Below are 20,131 nucleotides of genomic sequence, written 5' to 3'. Positions count from 1 at the left end.
AACCGAGGTTAAGATGGCCAGAAGCAGTGCTGGCAGGGCACCAAGTTAGGACTTAGAGCGTGGAGCTGCTGTCTCAGGCTAGCAGAGGGCTGTGCTTAAAGGGACCCGACCCCCACCCCAGACAGACAGTATTCAGAGGTTCCCCGCTCGCCTGTCTAACTCGATGACGGACAGCAAGCAATCCTGGCTTGGAGTGCCCTGAGTGCCCACACTCGGCACATCACAGCACTCAGCCATCAGCCCGGCTGCACTTGCCGCAGGCTGCCATCCAGGCGGGGGTCAATCAAGGGGCTGCAGGAGAGCTTCTACACCAAGGAGACCACAGAGCCACACCAGTCCTCCCCATCGGGGGCTCGTACCCGATTCCTCCTCACCTCCTTCCACTTACCCCTCCCTAGCCCCCCTTCCTGATGTACAAAATAAAGGACACATGTATTCAAAAATAGAAACTCTCTTTATTGAACAAAACTCGGGGAGACTGGGAAAAGGAGGTGGGAGAGGGGAAGAGAGAAGGTGAGAGAGGGGAGGGCAACTAAAATGATCAGGGGTTTGGAACAGATCCCATACGAAGAGAGGCTAAAGAGACTGGGACTTTTCAGCTTAGAAAAGAGGAGATGGAGGGGGGATATGATAGAGGTCTATAAAAGCATGAGTGGTGTGGAGAGGGTGCATAAAGAAAAGTTCTTCATTAGTTCCCATAGTAGAAGGACTAGAGGACACCAAATGAAATGAATGGTTACCAGGCTTCATACTAATAACAGAAAGTTCTTCTTCACAAAGTAAATAGTCAGTCTGTAGAACTCCTTGCTGCAGGAGGCTGTGAAGGCTAGAACTATAACAGAGTTTAAAGAGAAGTTAGATAAATTCATGGAGGTTGGGTCCATGGAGTGGTATTAGCCAGGGGGTAGAAATGGTGTCCCTGGCCTCTGTTTGTGGAAGGCTGGAGATGGATGGCATGAGACAAATGGCATGGTCATTGTCTTCGATCCATCCCCTCCAGGGTACCTAGTGTGGGCCGCTGTTGGCAGACAGGCTAGTGGGCTAGATGGACCTTTGGTCTGACCCAGTATGGCCGTTCTTATGTTTTTATGTTCTAAGCTCAGGGCTCAGGGTCGAGGGTCTCACTGGACCACCTTGATTTTCATGCAAACCTGCTTCTGGGTGGCCAGGCTGGCAGCTATCCTGCCCAAGGTGGCTACTTTCCTGTGCCTAGTGCCGAGGTCATGGACGTTGGAGGCCTCCCCCCAAACCTGGATAAGGTCCCCCATCTCCGCACTAGACCTGGTGGGCACCCACCTCCTGCGGCCCCAGCCAGGCTCCTAGGAGCCGCTAGCCTGGTCCTGGGAAGAGGCAGAGGGCTGGGTGGCAGCGAGCGGCTGGCTCGTGCCATGCCAGGTGCAGGGTCTGCTGGCTGGGTGCTGGCAGGCTTGCACCTGGCACAGTCACCGTAGTCAGACCGTGCCTCTTTAAGGGCTCCAGGGCCGAGAGGGGGGCAGACAAGTTTCCCTGGTGGTGCCCAGAGTGGCCACCAGGGCAAGCTGGGGAGGGCTAGCCTCCCACTAGTTCGAATTAAGTGGCTACACAGCCCTTAATTCGAACACTTAATTCGAACTAGGCGTTAGTCCTCGTAGAATGAGGTTTACCTAGTTCGAATTAAGCGCTCCGCTAGTTCGAATTAAGTTTGAACTAGCGGTTTGTATGTGTAGCGCCTATTAAAGTTAATTCAAACTATCGTCTGTTAGTTCAAATTAACTTTGTAGTGTAGACATACCCTGAGAGACTATATCTTCAAGTGCTTGCACCTCTTCACTCCATGTGGGTGTGCATGCATTAGTTCCTCTAAACCAGAGAACATATTCCCATAGTGGTACATTTTGAGGTGGTGCATGAACTTGCTGCACACTCATGCTAATAGTTAAGTGCATAAATAGGCAGATCCCGCAATTCCTTTCTACTGTTATCTCCTCAATTCCTTCTTGCCACCCATAGACAGAGTGAACTTCTCTCACACTATCCCATTCAAAATCTTTCTAGAATTATGTTTTTGTAAATAGGTATGAATAGCTGAAGTTTAGATAGAGGTATTCATTTAAAATATTTTCTTTTTGTCTTGTTTTTTCTTTGAACTTTATGTTCAGTAGCAGCGCATGTCCCATCCTTGGAATTAAGTGTTAAATGAGGAGATTGACATAATAGGCATCACTGAAACCTGGTGGAATGAGGAAAATCTGTGGGACACAATCATACTGGGCTATGAAGTACATCAGAAGGATAGAACAGGCCGGGTGGGTGGCGGAGTGGCACAGAATGTGAAAGATAATGTAGAATCAAATGAAATAAAAATATTAAGTGAATCAACATGTTTCATAGAATCGCTATGGATAGTAATTCCATGCTCCAATAATAAGAAATTAGCAGTAGGGAAATATTACTGACCACCTGACCAGGACAGTGATACTGACATTGAAATGCTGAGGGAGATTAGGGAGGCTACCAAAATAGAGAACTCTATAATAATGGAGGATTTTAATTACCCCCATATTGACTGGATACATGTCACCTCAGGAAGAGAAGCAGAGATAAAATTTCTCAATGGCTTAAATGACTGCTTCTTGGAGCAGCTGGTCCAGGAACCCACAAGGGGAGAGGCAATTCTTGACTTAGTCCTGAGTGGAGTGCAGGATCAGGTCCAGGAAATAACCATTAAAGGACCGCTTGGGAATAGTGACCATAATATAATAACATTCAACATTCCTGTGGTGGGAAGAACACCTCAGCAGTCCAGCACCCTGGCATTTAATTTAAAAAATGAGGAGGTTAGTTAAACAGAAATTAAAAGGCAAAGTGACTAGAGCCAAATCCCTGAAAGCTGCATGGAAACTTTTTAAAGGCACCATAATAGAGGCCCAACTTAAATGTATACCCCAAATTAAAAAACATAGCAAGAGACCTAAAAAAGTGTTCTAGTGAGATAAATAGAAAGGAACATAAACACTGTTAAATCAAGTGTAAAAATGTAATAAGAAAAGCAAAAAAAGATTTTGAGTAACAGCTAGCCAAAAACTCAAAAAGAAATAACAAAATGTTTTTAAGTACATTAGAAGCAGGAAGCCTGCTAAAAAACCTGTGGGTCCCCTAGATGATTGAGCTATAAAAGGAGCAATCAAGGACGATAAAGCCATTGCGGAGAAACTAAATCATTTATTTGCTTCAGTCTTCACGGCTGAGGATGTTGGGGAGATTCCCGAATCTGCACCGTCCTTTGTGGGTGATGAATCTGAGGAACTATCCTGGATTGAAGGGTCATTAGAGGAGGTTTTGGAACAAATAGAAAAACTTAATGTTAACAAATCTCCGGGACTGGATGGCATTCATCCAAGTGTTCTAAAAGAGCTCAAATGGGAAATTGCTGAGCTATTGTCTGTGGTTTGTAACCTATCCTTTAAATCGGCTTCCGTATCTAATGACTGGAAGGTAGCCAACGTGACACCAATATTTAAAAAGGGCTCTAGAGGCGATCCTGGCAATTACAAACCGGTAAGTCTAACTTCAGTACCGGGCAAATTAGTCGAAACAATAGTAAAGAATAAAATTGTGAAGCATGTAGAAGAACATTATTTGTTGGACAAAAGTCAACATGGTTTCTGTAAAGGGAAATCCTGTCTTACTAATCTGTTAGAGTTCTTTGAAGGGGTTAACAAACATGCGGATAAGGGGGATCCAGTAGATATAGTATACTTGGATTTTCAGAAAGCCTTTGACAAGGTCCCTCACTAAAGGCTCTTCTGTAAATTACATGGCCATGGGATAAGAGGGAAGGTCCTTTCTTGGATTGAGAACTGGTTAAAAGACAGGAAACAAAGGGTAGGAATAAATGGTAAATTTTCAGATTGGAGAGGGTAACTAGTGGTGTCCCCCAAGGGTCAGTCCTGGGACCAATCCTTTTCAACTTATTCATAAATGATCTGGAGAAAGGGGTAAGCAGTGAGGTAGTAAAGTTTGCAGATGATACCAAACTGTTTAGGATAGTCAAGACAAAAGCAGACTGTGAGGGACTCCAAGAAAATCTCACCAAACTGAGTGATTGGGCAACAAAATGGTAAAGGAAATTTAATGTGGATAAGTGTAAAGTAATGCACATCAGGAAAAATAACCCCAACTATACGTACAGTATGATGGGGGCTAATTTGGCTACGACAAATCAGGAAAGAGATCTTGGCGTTATCATGGACAGTTCTCTAAAAACTTCCACACAGTGTGGAGCGGCGGTCAAAAAGGCAAATAGGATGCTAGGAATTATTAGGAAAGGGATAGAAAATAAGACACAGAATATCTTAATGCCTCTGTATAAAACTATTGTACGCCCACATCTTGAATACTGTGTACAGATGTGGTCTCCTCACCTCAAAAAAGATATTTTGGCCTTGGAAAGAGTTCAGAAAAGGGCAACTAAAATGATTAGGGGTTTGGAACGGGTCCCATATGAGGAGAGGTTAAAACAACTAGGACTTTTCAGTTTAGAAAAGGGGAGACTGAGGGGGGATATGATAGAGGTTTATAAAATCATGAGTGGTGTGGAGAGGGCCGATAAAGAAAAGTTATTTATTAGTTCCCTAAATAGAAGAACTAGAGGACACCAAATGAAACTAATGGGTAGCAGGTTTAAAACGAATAAAAGAAAGTTCTTCTTCATACAGCGTGTAGTCAACCCATGGAACTCGTTGCCAGAGGAGGCTGTGAAGGCTAGGACTATAATAGAGTTTAAAGAGAAGCTAGGTGGCATATCCATCTCTGCCACAGAGCATCAACCCCATAGGAGAACCCACAGAAGAGTTTCTGCAGGACACAGCAGGGCTAAAGCCAAAATAAGTTACACAACTTGAGCTATGTCAATTGCGTAGTTTAAGTCAAAATAGCTTATTTCGGCTTCTCGCGCCGTCTGCACAGCAGGAAGTCCAAGGTAGAGCACTCTTACTCTGACTTACGTTACTCCTCGTGTAATGAGGGTTACACGAGTTGGAGTAAGAAATTCTCCAGCTCAACATTATTTTGACATTATGTCAAAATAGCTGCTTATAGTGTGGATGTGGACTATGTCATTTCAGAATAATGTCATTATTCCAAAATAGTGCTGCTGTGTAGACATAGCCTATGTTGTGGGTCCAGCTGCTCCGAAGTTTTCCAATAGAATAAAGGTTGACCGGTCAAACAGTAAGCATTTTATAGAAACTTTATTTAGACAAATCGTCATCATTGTTTGACCTTTATTTTCATTCCAAGCATCTTAGCGCAGAATGATTCACTAGTGGATAGCCCTACTGTCACCTCCCTGCAATTTCAAATCTTCTTTTTAATAGGACTAATTAAAAACTAGAGGATTTGAATAGAATTTGTACACAAGTAATGGGATACTGGAAGTGAATTTACGGTCCTTCATGGGAATGTGTCAGTAAGTGTTCCTTTATTTCTTTTCAGATATGAGATGTGGACCTCCACCAGTGATTGAGAATGGTACTCCAGACACTAAACGGCAAAGGTATTTTCCTGAAGAGAAGGTGCGTTATCGATGTAGAAGAGGCCTGTCCCTTATTGGGTCTCCAATGGTAACATGTAAGGAAAGGCAATGGTCTGAAACACCAATATGCAGAGGTATTTTAATTTCTTCCTAAAGTAGCCTAGTAGTAAGGATATTGTTGGACTCAAACTTCACTCTTACTCAAGTGTTTGCTTCCCTGTATCACTTCTTTTTATGCACAAATTTAAGCTCACCTACAAGCACCAAAGCAGATCTGCTTCTAGTATGTGATGTTCTGTGGCAATGGTAACATTGAGAGTTAATGAGAACATTGTCATATTGGTCCAACAATGAGCTATTTATTCATGCAAATCCTCCCAAGATTTCAGGCCTGAACAACTTGAGGGTAAATTGCTACTACTTCTCACGCTGAGTAGTTCACATTGATTTCAGTCATATAGCATGATATTATAGACTTCAGGGTTGGCCCTAGAGCACATTCTAAAAAAAAATGTATGATGGGAGGCTAGTTTTATTTATTTGTTGGGTTTTTTTAGGACCACAATTTTACTATCATTTTCAAATGAGCTGGATAGTGCACAAGAGACAATTGGTGCTAGGCCTACTCCACTGAAGTCGGTAGAAGAAACTTCCTTTGGCTTCAGTAAGACCAGGATTTCACCATTATATTTAAGCATCCAGAAAAGTGCTGTCACTCCGTTGGTTTATTTTGTTTCTTTTTTGACATACCAGAACTTCATTGGCTGTCTCAACAATTTCTTCTGGAAGCCTAAAGCATTGTTCTAATAAGTAGCTAGATACTAGTCTGCCATTTTTGTTCACATTGGACCGTGTCGTGACTAGTGCTGAGGAAATTGGTGCAGTTGCTCACAGAAGGACACTATTCAGTATCAAAAAGGGTGGCTGAGATCAGACTTATATTATTGCCAACGAATTGCACAGGTTTTCACTGCAGAGAGAAAAAGTATGTTAATATCAGCCTCGCTTATGGCTGATTGTGGGCACTATACATGTTCTTGTTTCTCTGATTTCTTTCTCTTACTACCGCTCAGACCAAAGTTTCTAAGATTTCCTGGATATTTCTGCCTTACTGAGCATTTCCCAACACAAGGTACAGCAGTGAGCTCCAAACCCCAGTAATCTGAAAAGCAAATTATACATGTAGAATCCTTGGAGCATAATAAAAATATCAGAGTAATTATTGTTGCTTATTGATATTTATACACTAAATTGTCAGTCCGAAGTTATACACCCTTAAATACACAGTTAAGTCATATTATTAAAACAATGTAACTAGGTCAAAGCATCTATCTATATATTTTAGAAATGTGCATCTCTCCCTCTCTATCCCTCAGTCACATCCGTCTGTGAATTTGTTTGTTCAAGAACTCCACCTAAATTAAAAGAGCTAGGATCACTAAACGTGTTATGTAGCTTCCTCTCGTCCTAACTTAAATCAAGGTCAGGGTTTGATTGTGCCAGAATATGGGAAGTTCCTGGAATGGAACTGTTATCCTTAACATGGAAAGGGAGGGGTGGCTCAGAGGAGAGTGATATTCAGAGTGACTACTGAGGACAGTTAGAACAGGGGAGATCTATACTGCAGAGTGGCTACTGGGGGCAGCCGTACAAACAAGAGAATGACCAGCAGACCTTGCATTTGCCATCTTGCCTGCCATCAGGGGAAAGTGGCCCTTCTTTCCCCTAACCTGTCCATTCTTGGCCCTTGGCAGCAGCACTGGAGGGAAGGAGGAAAGGAGAGAGCCATGCTGGCTTCAGCAGCGAAAGGGGGTGCTGCATGGGGAGCACAGACCCCAAACGGCCGCTTGCACTGCTTGCTTCTGTGTGGTGTGCTGGCTGAACGGTGCAGAAGTCAGCGGAGCACCATGGCAGGAGGTGAAGGGGGGTGGGGCCATGACATGCAGCATGCCAGAGGCTCCAGGCCCTGCCCCCAGCCATGAGCATCACCACCCTGCCCCCCTTCACCTCCTGCCGTGGCGCTCAGCTGACTTCTGCACTGCTCAGCTGGGTCTGTGCGTAGGAGCAAGTGGCGCAAGCGATCATTTGGGCTCTGCGCTCCCCATGCTGCATGGGGAGCGCAGAGCCCAAATGGTGGTTTGGGCTCCACGGTCCCCCAAGTGAGAGGCAGGAGGGGGAGGAGAGCTGAGAGAGAGAAAGGCTGAGACAGGAGAAGGAGGAGAGAGAGAGAGAGAGAGAGAGAGAGAGAGACCGGAGGCTCAGGGGAGAAGACCGACATGGAGGAGAGACCTGAAGATCTCATCTTATGATGGGCTAATTGGCTAGTAATGAAGCTAGGGCAAGAAATCTTTCTTATTTTCCTTCTAATTTACCTAATAAAAATGAATTTAAAAGAATGGAAAACTTTTTTCAAAATGGCCACCTGTGCCAGAAATGCACATTTCCAAAATTGATACTTAAGGATGGGACAAAAAGAAAAAAGGGTGGGTCATGAAATAAAATGAGGCAGGGAATCCCTTTACTACTCATGTAAATTTGTTGCCTTAGCATTTTCAAAAATTGTGCTTGTTTTACCCCAATTCCACTTCCCTTTCTATACAAACAGGAGAAGAGAGAGGAAATTGCAATTGGCATAGAGAAGTAAATTTCAAATGGGGAATTTGGTTTCTGTATGGATTAATTTTAAAATCTACTTGTCTGAGGGGCCTTTGAAAGTGTAAAGTTTAGCTGCATCTGTGATTTGATCAATTACAGGAGCATCAAGAGATTTCCCTGTCTGTAGATTAGTTCTTTCCTTGCTCCCCTCATTTTTGTAATATTCACAGTCATTCGCTGTGACTGTGTTTCATTTTCCATATCTTTGGCCTGTACTAGAATAACTTCTATTTTACCTTCAGCCTCTCACTTCTCTCAATATTCAGAACCATAGTAATGTCTTAAATCATAATACTCCAAGATAATTTTTGGGAACATCAAACACCCCTACATACTAATAAGGTCATAGTGAGTATAAATAATACATATGGATGCATTTTCTGTGACAAAGAACAGGTTGATTGGTCAGCATGAGCCTTAGGAGGAGAGAAGTTGATTCAAGGTTGAATCTTACTTTTCATTTCCCTCTAGTTAGTGTTTAAGGCAGAGGATGGGATTAGTAGGGCAAAGATAATTGACCCAAGATATCTGAAACTAATCTACATTCTCTTCTTGCATCAAGTCTACACTAGGTCACAAGGGCGAACTAAGGCCACATCTCCACTTACCAGAAGATCGATGCTCCTGCGATCGATCTTCTGGGGTTCGATTTAGCAGATCCAGTAAGGAGAGTTTCTCCCATCAATCTCCTGCTGTGGAGCCATGCTAGAAAATCAGTGTAAGCTATGTCAACTGCCACTAGGCAATTCAAGTAGTTGGAGTTGCAGCTCTTGCATCGATTTTCTCTGCCAGTGTAGACCAGGCCTAACATACACAACTCCAGCTACGTAAATAGTGTACTGAAGCTAACATACCTTAGTTTGAATTTCCACAGCATCCTCACTATGGGAAGTTGAGGGAAAAAAACTCCTATCGACTTCCCTTACTCCTTGCTACCCAGTGGAATATCGGAATCAGAGGGGGCACAATCACCGTCAATTTAGCACATCCTTAAGAGACCTGCTAAATTGAACCTCTGAAGATCGATCTCCTCAACATCGATCTGCACAGCATGAGTCTCCCAGTAAGTGGAAACAAGTCCTTGAGAAGTGACCTGAAATCAGAACTTTGCAAATTGAGAGCAGCTAGTTACCTATTTTGCCATCAGTTCCATCCTGTTTGTTGGTAATAAATAAATATCAAGTGACATTTAGGTTTTTATGTTCAGCTCCAGTATCAGGAGAATTTTCTACATTTCTGCCGATTTTCTACATGTTTCCTGTTCTATCAGAGTACATTGATAGCGCTGTTGTATAATATTTGTGATCTTCCCTTGCTCCCCTCATTTTGGGAATCACTGATGCAACTATTCTCTATTTTTATACTTAATTTTAGAGGCTGCTGGAAGATGTGGGCCCCCACCTGCTATTGATAATGGAGAAACCATTGGCTTTGCACAGAGCCAGTATGACTCAGGTTCCACAATGAAATACCAATGCCAAAGTTTTCATGTAATGGAGGGTTCTGCATATGTTCACTGTCAGTCTGGCCACTGGACAGATCCACCAGTTTGCTTAGGTAGGTTTAATAGCTGTGATATGAAAAAACTGATTAAATATACAATGGTGTTTATGGTTTTTTAATATTATGGGCCCAGTTCTGAAGTCACATGTAGTAATAGCAGATAAATTCATCAGTCTGAATGAAGTCACTCATCGTTTACACTGGAGTATGTGGGGGAGACTCACATTCTTTCTAGGGACATCACAGCACGCATTAAAAAGAAAAGATCAGCAAACATGTCATTATGAGTCTGTGGAATGTATTGATCCCCCAAATAATATCTCAGTTACAGCCTATGAAACCCTATTATAATGAAACCAACATTTTTATTCAAAAAGCTTTGAGGTATAGCAGATGCTGTCAGAGACAATCCAATAATTTATAGGTTAGGATGAGCAATATTGGTTACTGCTTTTAAGGATTTTGGAGGAGACTTACATACATAAGAACATAAGAACATAAGAACGGCCGTACTAGGTCAGACCAAAGGTCCATCTAGCCCAGTATCCTGTCTACCGACAGTGGCCAGGACCAGGTGCCCCAGAGAGGATGGACCAAAGACAATGATCAAGCAATTTGTCTCCTGCCATCCCTCTCCAGCCTCTGACAAACAGAGGCCAAGGACACCATTTTATCCCCTGGCTAATAGCCTTTTATGGACCTAACCTCCATGAAATTATCTAGCTTCTCTTTAAACTCTATTATAGTCCTAGCCTTCACAGCCTCCTCTGGCAAGGAGTTCCACAGGTTGACTACACACTGTGTGAAGAAGAACTTTCTTTTATTAGTTTTAAACCTGCTACCCATTAATTTCATTTGATGCCTATGTAAGCAGCAAGGGATTCCAGTTTTGCCCAGGGGGAGCGCTAACTGGTATAAAGCTTATGTAGCCTGCTCTGTGCCATCCTTTCATGCTCAGCACATGGGGGTTAGTCAGGAGGGGTGGCTAGAGTACACTGAGGTGCAGTGATGTCTAGCTATGATGCTACCTCTGTGTGGATCTGAAATTATGGTGAATTGATCATGTGGGCGGGTGTGTTCTGGATGTGTCTTTATAGGGACTTTCTAGCGGGCCATGGCCCTATTCTCTTCTGCCGTGTCTCCTGCACAAAAAGGTGGGGAAGAACAATAGGGAGCCCAATGTGCCAGCTTTATAGCAGCAGAGAATGTTTTTCCACACGGATTGTGTTCTGTTGGCCAGCTCTGGCTTGTTTATGGCCCATGTGCATCAGATGAGTGACATAAAGGGGCCAGATTGTAAAACAGAATCTAATCCTCTGTGTCTGTTCATCTAACCCCAATCTCCTCTGTTCTTTCCCCAGTATCACCTCAGATGGTGTAAAAGCCTCTTTCTCTAGATTTTCTTCTTGTTCTCTCAACCTTCCCATCTCTCCTTTGCTTTTCAGAACTTCTTTGAAAATGTTTCTGTTTTATATAAAACATTTGGGAACAAGGTGAATCTCAATCTATTTACAAATTTCAGAGGGGCAGTCATGTTAATCTGTTCCAGCAAAAACAATGAAGAGTCCTGTGTCACCTTAAATACTAACACATTTATTTAAGCAGAAGCTTTCTCATCTGGAACCCACTTCCTCTGTCTCAGGTGGTGGCTGAGCTTCATGACTTTGTCCTTGTCCACCACCAGATTTAGGATGATTCATACATTCAAATCAGCAGCACTGCTCTGGGTACCTATATGGCCCCACAGTAACACATTTGTATGGCTGACTTAGAAGAATGCATCCTCCGCTCTTGTCCCAAGTGCCCCTTCTATACTTGCGCTACATTGGTGACATCTTCTTTAGCTGCACCTATGGAAAGGCGGTACCTGAAGAATTCTATTGGGATTTCAACAATTTCCATCCTGCCATCAATGTCAGCTTGGATCAGTCTACACAAAAGAGCCGCTACCTGGACATTTCCATGTAAATAAGTCATGGTCACATAATCACCTCCCTTTACTAGAAATTCTGTTATTCTTGCCTACATGCCTCCAGCTTTCATCCAGGACACATTACATGATTCATTGTCTACAGCCAAACCCTCACATACAACTGTGTTTGCTTCAATCTCTCAGACAAAGACTTACAAAATCTCTGTGAAGCATTCTTAAAAGTACAATATCCACCCAGGGAAGTGAAGAAACAGATTGACAGAGCCAGATGAATATCCAAAAGTCACCCTTTACAGTGGCAGGCCCAAGAAAGAAAGTAACAGAATGACACTGGCTATCACTTAGGCCTGATCTACACTAGGACTTAATACTGATTTTAGCCACCTACAGTCAATTTTCTAAGAGATGTATCCATACTACAAAGTCTGTTGCACTGCCCTTAAGGTTTGTTGAAGTCAATTCCTGTACTCCTGCTTTTCACCAGGAGTAACACTATTCCCGACTATGCATGGTTGAATACTCGGCCTCCAAGAGACCTCCTGCAAGTGTCTGCTTTGATAGCTTTGGCCAGCACTTTCACCTGTGCTGCTCTTCCATTGAACTCAAAAAGTTTATTCCTGTTTTTCCTCAAAATAAAAACTCCTGTTATTTTCACAACAGTTTTTTTCCTGCTTGAACTGCAGGGGTGGGGTTTAGTGGAATGAGAGATTTAAGGAAACATGGGGAATGCAGGAATAAATTGTGGAGAGCCATGGGGAGGAGTCTCAAAAGAGGCTTTACATAAGGCTCTCTGATTCTCACTATCCCTTGCTGTGCTCTTGTTATGTTGCTGGTATCCAGCTGCTCAATCTTTTTGGCTAGATGCTCTGCCTCAGCCCCCTACCCTGCCAGAAAAGCCTCCCCCTTGTTCCCACACAGATTATAGAGCACACAACAGACTAACACCACAAAGGAAATATTGTGTTCTCTGAGATCCAAGCAGGTCAGGAGACTCCTAAGCTTCCCCTTTAAATGTCCAAATGCACATTCCACCATGATTCTGCACTTGCTCAGCCTGTTATTGAACTCCTACTTGCTGGAGACCAGTCTGCCAGTGTAGGGCTTCATGAGCCACGAGAGCAAGGGCTAGGCTTTGTCACCTGGGATCACAGTGGATATATCTACCTCTCTGACTTTGATTGTCCAGTAAGGAAAAAAAAGTTCCAGCATGATCTTTTGGAAGAGTCAGGAGTTCTGAAAGATGCATGCATCATGCACCTTTCCTGACCATCCCACATAGATGTTGGTAAAGCAGTCCTTGTGGTCCACAAATGCGACTGATGTACTCTGAGGAATGGTGTTTTGGGCCAAGATGGGGATTTGTGTTGTGTCTATGGCAGTACTGTAGCTAGGGAAGTCCAAGTTGGCAAAGGCATCCACTATCTTGTCCATGTTCCCCAGAATCACTGCCTACTGTGAAATAAAAGTGTTGATGGTTGTGGCTACTTGTATGAGAACAGCCCCGACTATTAATTTCCCCGTCCCAGACTGATTCCCCACTGACCGGGAGCTGTCTGGTGTGGCAAGCTTCCATTGGGCAATTGCCACACACTTCTCCATGGTCACAGCGGGTCTTATGCAAGTATCCCGGCACCACAGGGCAGAAGAAATACATTTTCAGAGTTCCAGGAACGTGGCCTTTCACATTTGGAAGTTTTTCAGCCACTTCTGATCATCCCATCCCTGCATGATAGTGCAGTCCCACCAGTTTGAGGTTGTCTCCTGTTGCCAGAACCAGCATTGCACTGTGTCCAGGGGATTGACTGATAGCTGTGCTAGCATGAGAATCAGAGCTTGCCTGAATGGCACGCACACGTCATGACGAGGTTCATGCACATCCTTTTCCTGGTGGAGCAACATGAGGCTGCTATACATGTATAGCGCCATGAAGTGCACCATGACACACCTGAGAGTGATGATGCTTTCCTGCACACCGGGCACCATTTTCACATTGCTCTGACATACACATGGGCAACCCCGGCACAAAAAGGTATGAGCATACATCGTCCCCTTTATGTCACATGAGCAGGGAGGAACTGGAGAAGTGCCTTATGGGATGATGCTAACATGAGTCCCTCTAACCTCCTGCTTCCAAGCTTTGGACCCAGTGAACACGGGGAGCATAGCCCAGATTGAAAAGCTACCCACACTGCACTGCTCTTTGAGTTGATGCCAGGCTCCATATTGGAGATGTGCTACTTCAGAAAACATTCGATTCTGTCCTGGAGTGAGGACATGAACCTTCACTTCTCAAAATTGGGTGTCCAGAAATCGACCATATTAGATTCAGCCTTATCTCACAATGTAGATGTGCCCTTGGAGCTAAATCTAGCTAAAAATCTCTCCAGCACATTGTCAAAGGTCTACAATCTATCCTGAAAGACAAGCCCTCAGTTTCACAGACCTTCTGAAGCAGGTCAGTCCTCACTTACAGACAGTCCCCCAACCTGAAGCAATTATTCAACAGCAACTACACACAGCACAACTGAAACAGTAACCCAAGGACCAATGCCTTCAACATACTCTATTGCCAACTCTGTCCACATATCTACTCCTTTGATACCATCTTAGTACCTAACCACAGCAGCCACACCATTAGGAGCTCCTTCACCTTCACATCTGTTAATGAGATATTTGCCCTCAAATGCCAGCAATGCCTATCAGTGAAGTACATTGTGAAACCAGACTGTCTCTATGCAAAAGAATAAATGGACACAAATCAAACATCAAGAATGGTAACATTCAATAGCCAGTGGGAGAGCATTTCAGCCTGCCTGAACACACACACTACACCTACACTGCAGCCTTTTGCTGGCAGAGAGTATGCAAATGAAGCACTCATTAGCATTTATCACACTGTCATTTGTATATTCTCTGCCAATGCTTTTTGTGCAAGAGGTTTTTGTGCAAAAACAAGCAGTATAGATGGGTCCATTTTGTGCAAAAAAAACCTTTTATGCAAGGTCCTTATATATTTTTCTGTTTCCAGAGCCATGTACAGCATCCCCAGAAGAGATGGAACAAAACAACATTCAGCTGAGATGGACATATGATAAGAAATTGTATTCACCAAGTGGAGACTTCATTGAATTTGCCTGTGTACGGGGATATGAGAGGGACCCAGAATCTTCTGATTTTAGAGTCCAGTGTGTGAGGGGGAAATTGGCATATCCTAGGTGTATCACACCGTAAGTAATCTGCAATTAACCTATTATTTTGCTGAATTACCTGACTCAAAGTTTTTACTGAGGCATTCTAAGCTTTAGAGAATGGCAGAGTGGCACTCTTATGATGGGTACTATATAAATTCAAGGGAAATCATGGTTCCTGGCCCAGACTATTTGTAATTGGAATATGTAAAACAGATGGTAGATAAACAGGTGCAGCTGATAAGCAAAATGAACAGCATATTACGTGAGGTGGGACAAGCACTCTCTGACACTGGCCTTTGTGGCTTACAGACAGTTTAGAAAAAATCCATACTGGACTGCACACTTTTGATTTCCCTCTGGTGCTGATGTTTAGCTCCTAAATCCCTGCTGCAGCTAGTACTGTTAATAAGTTCAGTGGTAGGCAAAGCTCTCCCAGTCTCCTCTAGTTCCTGGGAAACCCTCTGATCCAGGTGAGTTCATTTGCTGCTCACCTCAGTTATCTGCTGTGTCATTGCAGACTGGGAATGTTGCAGCTGGGCTTCTCAGTCTGGCTGGACACTTGGGAGCTGCTACTTCAAGAAAGACTTTGTTACATTTCAGGCATCTCTCAATCCTTTCTGGGACACCGGACACTGTTCCTCCACTGCCTCTCGTAAAGTCTCACGATCTTGTTTTAGTGGTAGAAATGTAGCTGTGTTAGTCTGGTGCAGCTGAAACAAAAAACAGGACTGTGTAGCACTTTAAAGACTAACAAGATGGTTTAATAGGTGATGAGCTTTCATGGGCCAGAACCACTTCCTCAGATCAAATAGTGGAAGAAAATAGTCACAACCATATATACCAAAGGATACAATTAAAAAAATGAACACATATGAAAAAGACAAATCAAATTTCAGAACAGAAAGGGGATGGAGGGGGGACAAAGAAGGGGGAGGTAAATGTCTGTGAGCTAATGATATTAGAGGTGATAATTGGGGAAGCTATCTTTGTAATGGGTAAGATAATTAGCATCTTTATTCAAATTTGCATGTAAAGTGTCGAATTCATGCTTAAATTCGACACTTTACACGCAAATTTGAATAAAGACGCTAATCATCTTATCCATTACAAAGATAGCTTCCCCAATTATCACCTCTAATATCATTAGCTCACAGACATTTACCTCCACCCGCTTTCTCCCTCCTCCTTCCCCCTTCTGTTCTGAAATGTGATTTGTCCTTTTCGTATGTGTTCATTTTTTTTAATTGTATCCTTTGGTATATATGGTTGTGACAATTTTCTTCCACTATTTGATCTGAGGAAGTGGGTCTGGCCACAAAAGCTCATCACCTATTAAACCATCTTGTTAGTCTTTAAAGTGCTACACGATCTTGTTTTAGGTCTTGTTTTAATTTCTTTCCCATCCTTCACTTTGCCCTTTTGGGCCTAACATTTAGCCAGTATTCAGGGCCTTCTGACACATTTTTGTGGGAGGAGGGAAAATGGAGGAAGAGACAATTCAACACAATTTTTGTTATTTACAGACAATTTACTCAAGTGCTGTTTCTTTGAACAGTTGGCTTAGAAATGAGCAGACTGTTTCTTGCTCACACATCCAAGTCTGCCTTTCTATTCACAACTCTGATCAGAAAGATCTCTCTTGAATCTCTTTTAGGGCCATGCTAGCAATGCCTCTGTTCCTCTTTGTTGCCTTTTTGCCTGCTTCTTACATGTGCACATGCACGCGCGCACACACTCCTTACTCGGCCAGAATTATTCCAGCCTTTGTCCAGGTTCATGTGATCTAGTCCATGGGCAGTGCTTTAGCTGTCACTAGACAAATGCTTCCTCATTTAGCTTGAATAAAAGATGACTATCATGTCCATCACCTTCACTCAAGACTTGCTAGATTGAACTCAAAAGGCACCCCATCCATGTGTAGCCTGATCTAAGATTATGTTTAAATTCTAATTACCTACCTTTAGGGTTGACAGGTTCTTTGTCCCAGGATCAGGCCAATATTCAATTATATGTTGATTAGGAACCTTGATGTGCATGGCTGCAACACTTACAATATAGAAACTATTGTGTATTTACAATATTTGCAGTTTATTAATACAGTTAACACAATCACAAACACCCCAATTTCATAAGGCGGGGAATGTACATCCAGATTTCCATACCATAGACTTACATCATTCCTTCTAGAACAATCTTAGGTGTTAGTCCATCATCTTTCTCATTATCTTCACCTTCCCCATCTCCAGGGGCCATCCTTCTGTCTCTTCCAAGGACGACATTTTCTCCTCCCTCTTGCCCAAAGGCAGGGGTCCAACTGTTATACTAAGTGACGCTGACACGTTTTATGCATATGCAATAGGGAATGTTTCTAATGCTGAAATTTTCTTTTTCTATTGGTCAATGTATCATTGCTCTTAACTTATTATCATATACATCAATTCGTTGCCATGGGCTTTTGTGGTTATCTATCGCAATCTGTGTCCTGATTACTCACCTCAGCCTGAACCAATTATTTGGGACTTTTATATAATAATACATTTGGTGAGTCTGAAGTTATTTTCTCTACCATCCTGTGTGGATGAAAAGTCCAGACCTAAGTTCCCCTTTTTCAGTCCTGGGAAACCAGAAATAAGCTATGACAGTATTTGGGTGAGACTGTGTCTCAACCACAGAAGTCTGCTACCCTCAGCTTCTGCTGATCTTGCAAACGGCCTGTTGCAGCAAGAAAAGATTAAATATAACCCAATATTACTTGAGCTGGACTGTGAGCTTATGTATGTTCTTTCATTCAAGTGCAACCCTGCCCTCTAATTGGTTGTAATGCAGACCTGGCACTCATTGGAAAGTGCATTCAGAGGCTGTACCATCTTGTTATACCCAAGAGCAGGAACCACTGCATTGCAGGGGAACCCGACTTACCAGACAGCCTAAGGCTTGGCTGTACTGCACCCATGCTGCTCCTACACCTAATGGCATCTGGACTGCCACACAGCCCAGTCAGTGCATGGCACCAACAGGCTTGTGGTTGTTTGTGTGGGGGAAGGCAAGCAGCATATGCCCACAGATAGGTACAAGCAGAAGGACCACTAATCTGGGCTCTTGCTAGACTCTTAGGGAGGAGTCTTGATAGACTCCTTGCAGGAGGAATAATGGTAGTTCGAATTAGGAGCTTTAATTCAAACTACCCAGTCCATGCCACGTGTAGCCACGAGCAGATAGTTCGAACTACGGGCATTTAAAAATGGTGCCCACCCAGAAACATGCAAATGAAGCCCAGGATATTTAAATCCCGGGCTTCATTTGCAAGTTCGAATGCCTACATTAGCCACCCTAGTTCGAACTACAGTGTCAGTGTAGACATACCCTTATATACCAACATGTCTTGGTGCCAGCTAAGAAAGGACATGGATCCAGGTGGGTTAATGGCAAAGCCCTCCCCCAAGGAGTTGAGTGCTGCTGTGTTAGTATTAGCAGGCCTTCACAAACTTCTGCAGACATAAGGCCTAATGTATTACACCTGAACCCAGACATCAGTCAAGCTCACACAAAGGGCCTACGGGAATGCTGAGAGCAGCTTTTAGAAAATTTCTTTCATTACAGCTTTTAACTAGTACCAAATTAATCTAAATTAACACAAACATGTTAGCATGATAGGAAAGTAACTTGATAGACTACATGTGTCAGTTCTCCTATTCCTCCGTAGGAATAAGGGAAGCTAATGGGAGCATTTGCTCCTGACGACCTCCCGCTGTGCCGATGTGGATTTAAGATATGTCAGCTCCAGCTATATAACTGACATAGCTGGAGTTGCGTATCTTACTTCAACCTTCCTATGTAGAATAGAATAGGCCCTAAAGAGCTGTTAAAAATGACACCTCCTTTATAGAATTATGGGAAGAGAAACAAATCATTCATTCATACTTATGAAGAGTGCCAGCTAGAATCAGTTGATAAGATGTCATGGGATGAAACAGGATAAGGATCATTGCTGCAAACATTCTATCTCCTACAAATGCTAGTAGCTGCACCATAAATACTTAAAAACACACAAAAACATATGAAATCGGTATATAGTTTTCTATGCATCTTCTATGTTCCACTTCAAAAGAAATATTTGATATGAAAAGTATTTAAACCACTGCAGTTCAAGATTAATGGCAATCAGCTTTTATGGAGTTTGTTCCCATTTATATTCCAAAGAAGGCTAAAATCATCCAGTATGAACTTTATACTGTCTTGTTGAAATCAATATTCTGTTCCTTTGAGAGACCCATATGGGACTTCAGTGTAATGTTTCAAAACATCAATGTGTACTCAAATCATATTTTAGTAATTATCCTCTCTCTGACAGAGACTCAAGAAAAAAAAAAAGAAGCATCACGTTAACCCAGATCTGAGCATCAAAATCCATTGGCCGTTACTTGTTTTGTTCTCGCCTTATGTCCATTGCCACTAATTGATTGGGTGAACTGATATATGTAATCACTTTTTTATCTTTGTGCACAATGTATATTTTTAAACACATATTAAAATAGTAATAACAGATGGGCAAATATGTTCTAATTCATATCAAACTACTTATAAATATGATTGTCATCTAGCACAGTTGTACAGAAAATACTGACTGCTCTAGTTAAAGTTTAAATTCATACTGTCTTTAATTATTTTTTCCTTTAAAAAATAAATATTTGTATATTTCCTTTGTCACTCTTCTTCAATAGTCTGTATTTTTTATTCCACACCATCATCCCAACATTAAAGTGGAAGGAATCTTAGGATTTGGAGAGAAATGGAGACAAATACAATCGCCTGCAGCTGGCTCAAACAGCACCTTGGTGTATGCGTTTGCCAGTTTGTGAATTATCTATTCTTCTGCCAGTGTATTCAATATACTGGAAATTAAACAAATGCTGTGACAGGGAAGAGCTTATCAGAATCCACACAGACAAATTAATGAAGTAAATCTATAACATTCCATTGATGTAGTGACTGGACTAAATTCTGGCACTGTGGCAAACAGAAACACTGTATACCCAGTTCCCCAGACATGTGTGAAGGCTGACATTTGTCACATTATTGCAAGATTTCCCGTGGCAGTTATGTCACTTATTTTCCTAATGGAATCCACGGTCCTAATTTACTCATCCCAGCTCCTTCCTCAGTGACTGGGGAACGTCAGGCAATTTAAGCTACATTTCTGTTTAAGCAGGGAGGCATGATTCTTAGCTTTCCTAGCTGTGTGCAAGCATAGGCACAAGTTTGGCCTAGCTTCCCTAAGTACAACCTTGTGAAAACATCAGCTACCTACTTGGGTGATGAGCCTAATCTACTGTC

The 20,131-nt window shown here is 42.6% G+C and overlaps 1 protein-coding gene across 6 annotated transcripts in view; it reads left to right on the top strand.

Annotated features, from left to right (window-relative positions):
• CFH (complement factor H) overlaps positions 1 to 19,504 on the top strand; it is a 132,380-nt gene extending 112,876 nt beyond the window's left edge. For 5 of the 6 annotated variants that reach the window (XM_075936701.1, XM_075936700.1, XM_075936698.1 and 2 more), the window contains 4 exons: positions 5,476 to 5,649; positions 9,545 to 9,727; positions 14,635 to 14,833; positions 19,128 to 19,504. In XM_075936701.1, the coding sequence (XP_075792816.1) occupies positions 5,476 to 5,649; positions 9,545 to 9,727; positions 14,635 to 14,833; positions 19,128 to 19,194 (623 nt within the window). In that variant the 3' untranslated portion in view covers positions 19,195 to 19,504. The remainder of the gene's footprint in view (positions 1 to 5,475; positions 5,650 to 9,544; positions 9,728 to 14,634; positions 14,834 to 19,127) is intronic. The other variant, XM_075936699.1, reaches the window with a different exon arrangement.
• The last annotated feature ends 627 nt before the right edge of the window (positions 19,505 to 20,131 follow it).

The sequence above is a fragment of the Pelodiscus sinensis genome, chromosome 9 (genome assembly GCF_049634645.1).
Source record: "Pelodiscus sinensis isolate JC-2024 chromosome 9, ASM4963464v1, whole genome shotgun sequence".
Classification (NCBI taxonomy): Eukaryota; Metazoa; Chordata; order Testudines; family Trionychidae; genus Pelodiscus; species Pelodiscus sinensis.
Note: the sequence above shows the minus strand (reverse complement) of the source record. Positions and strands in the feature narration are given on the sequence as shown.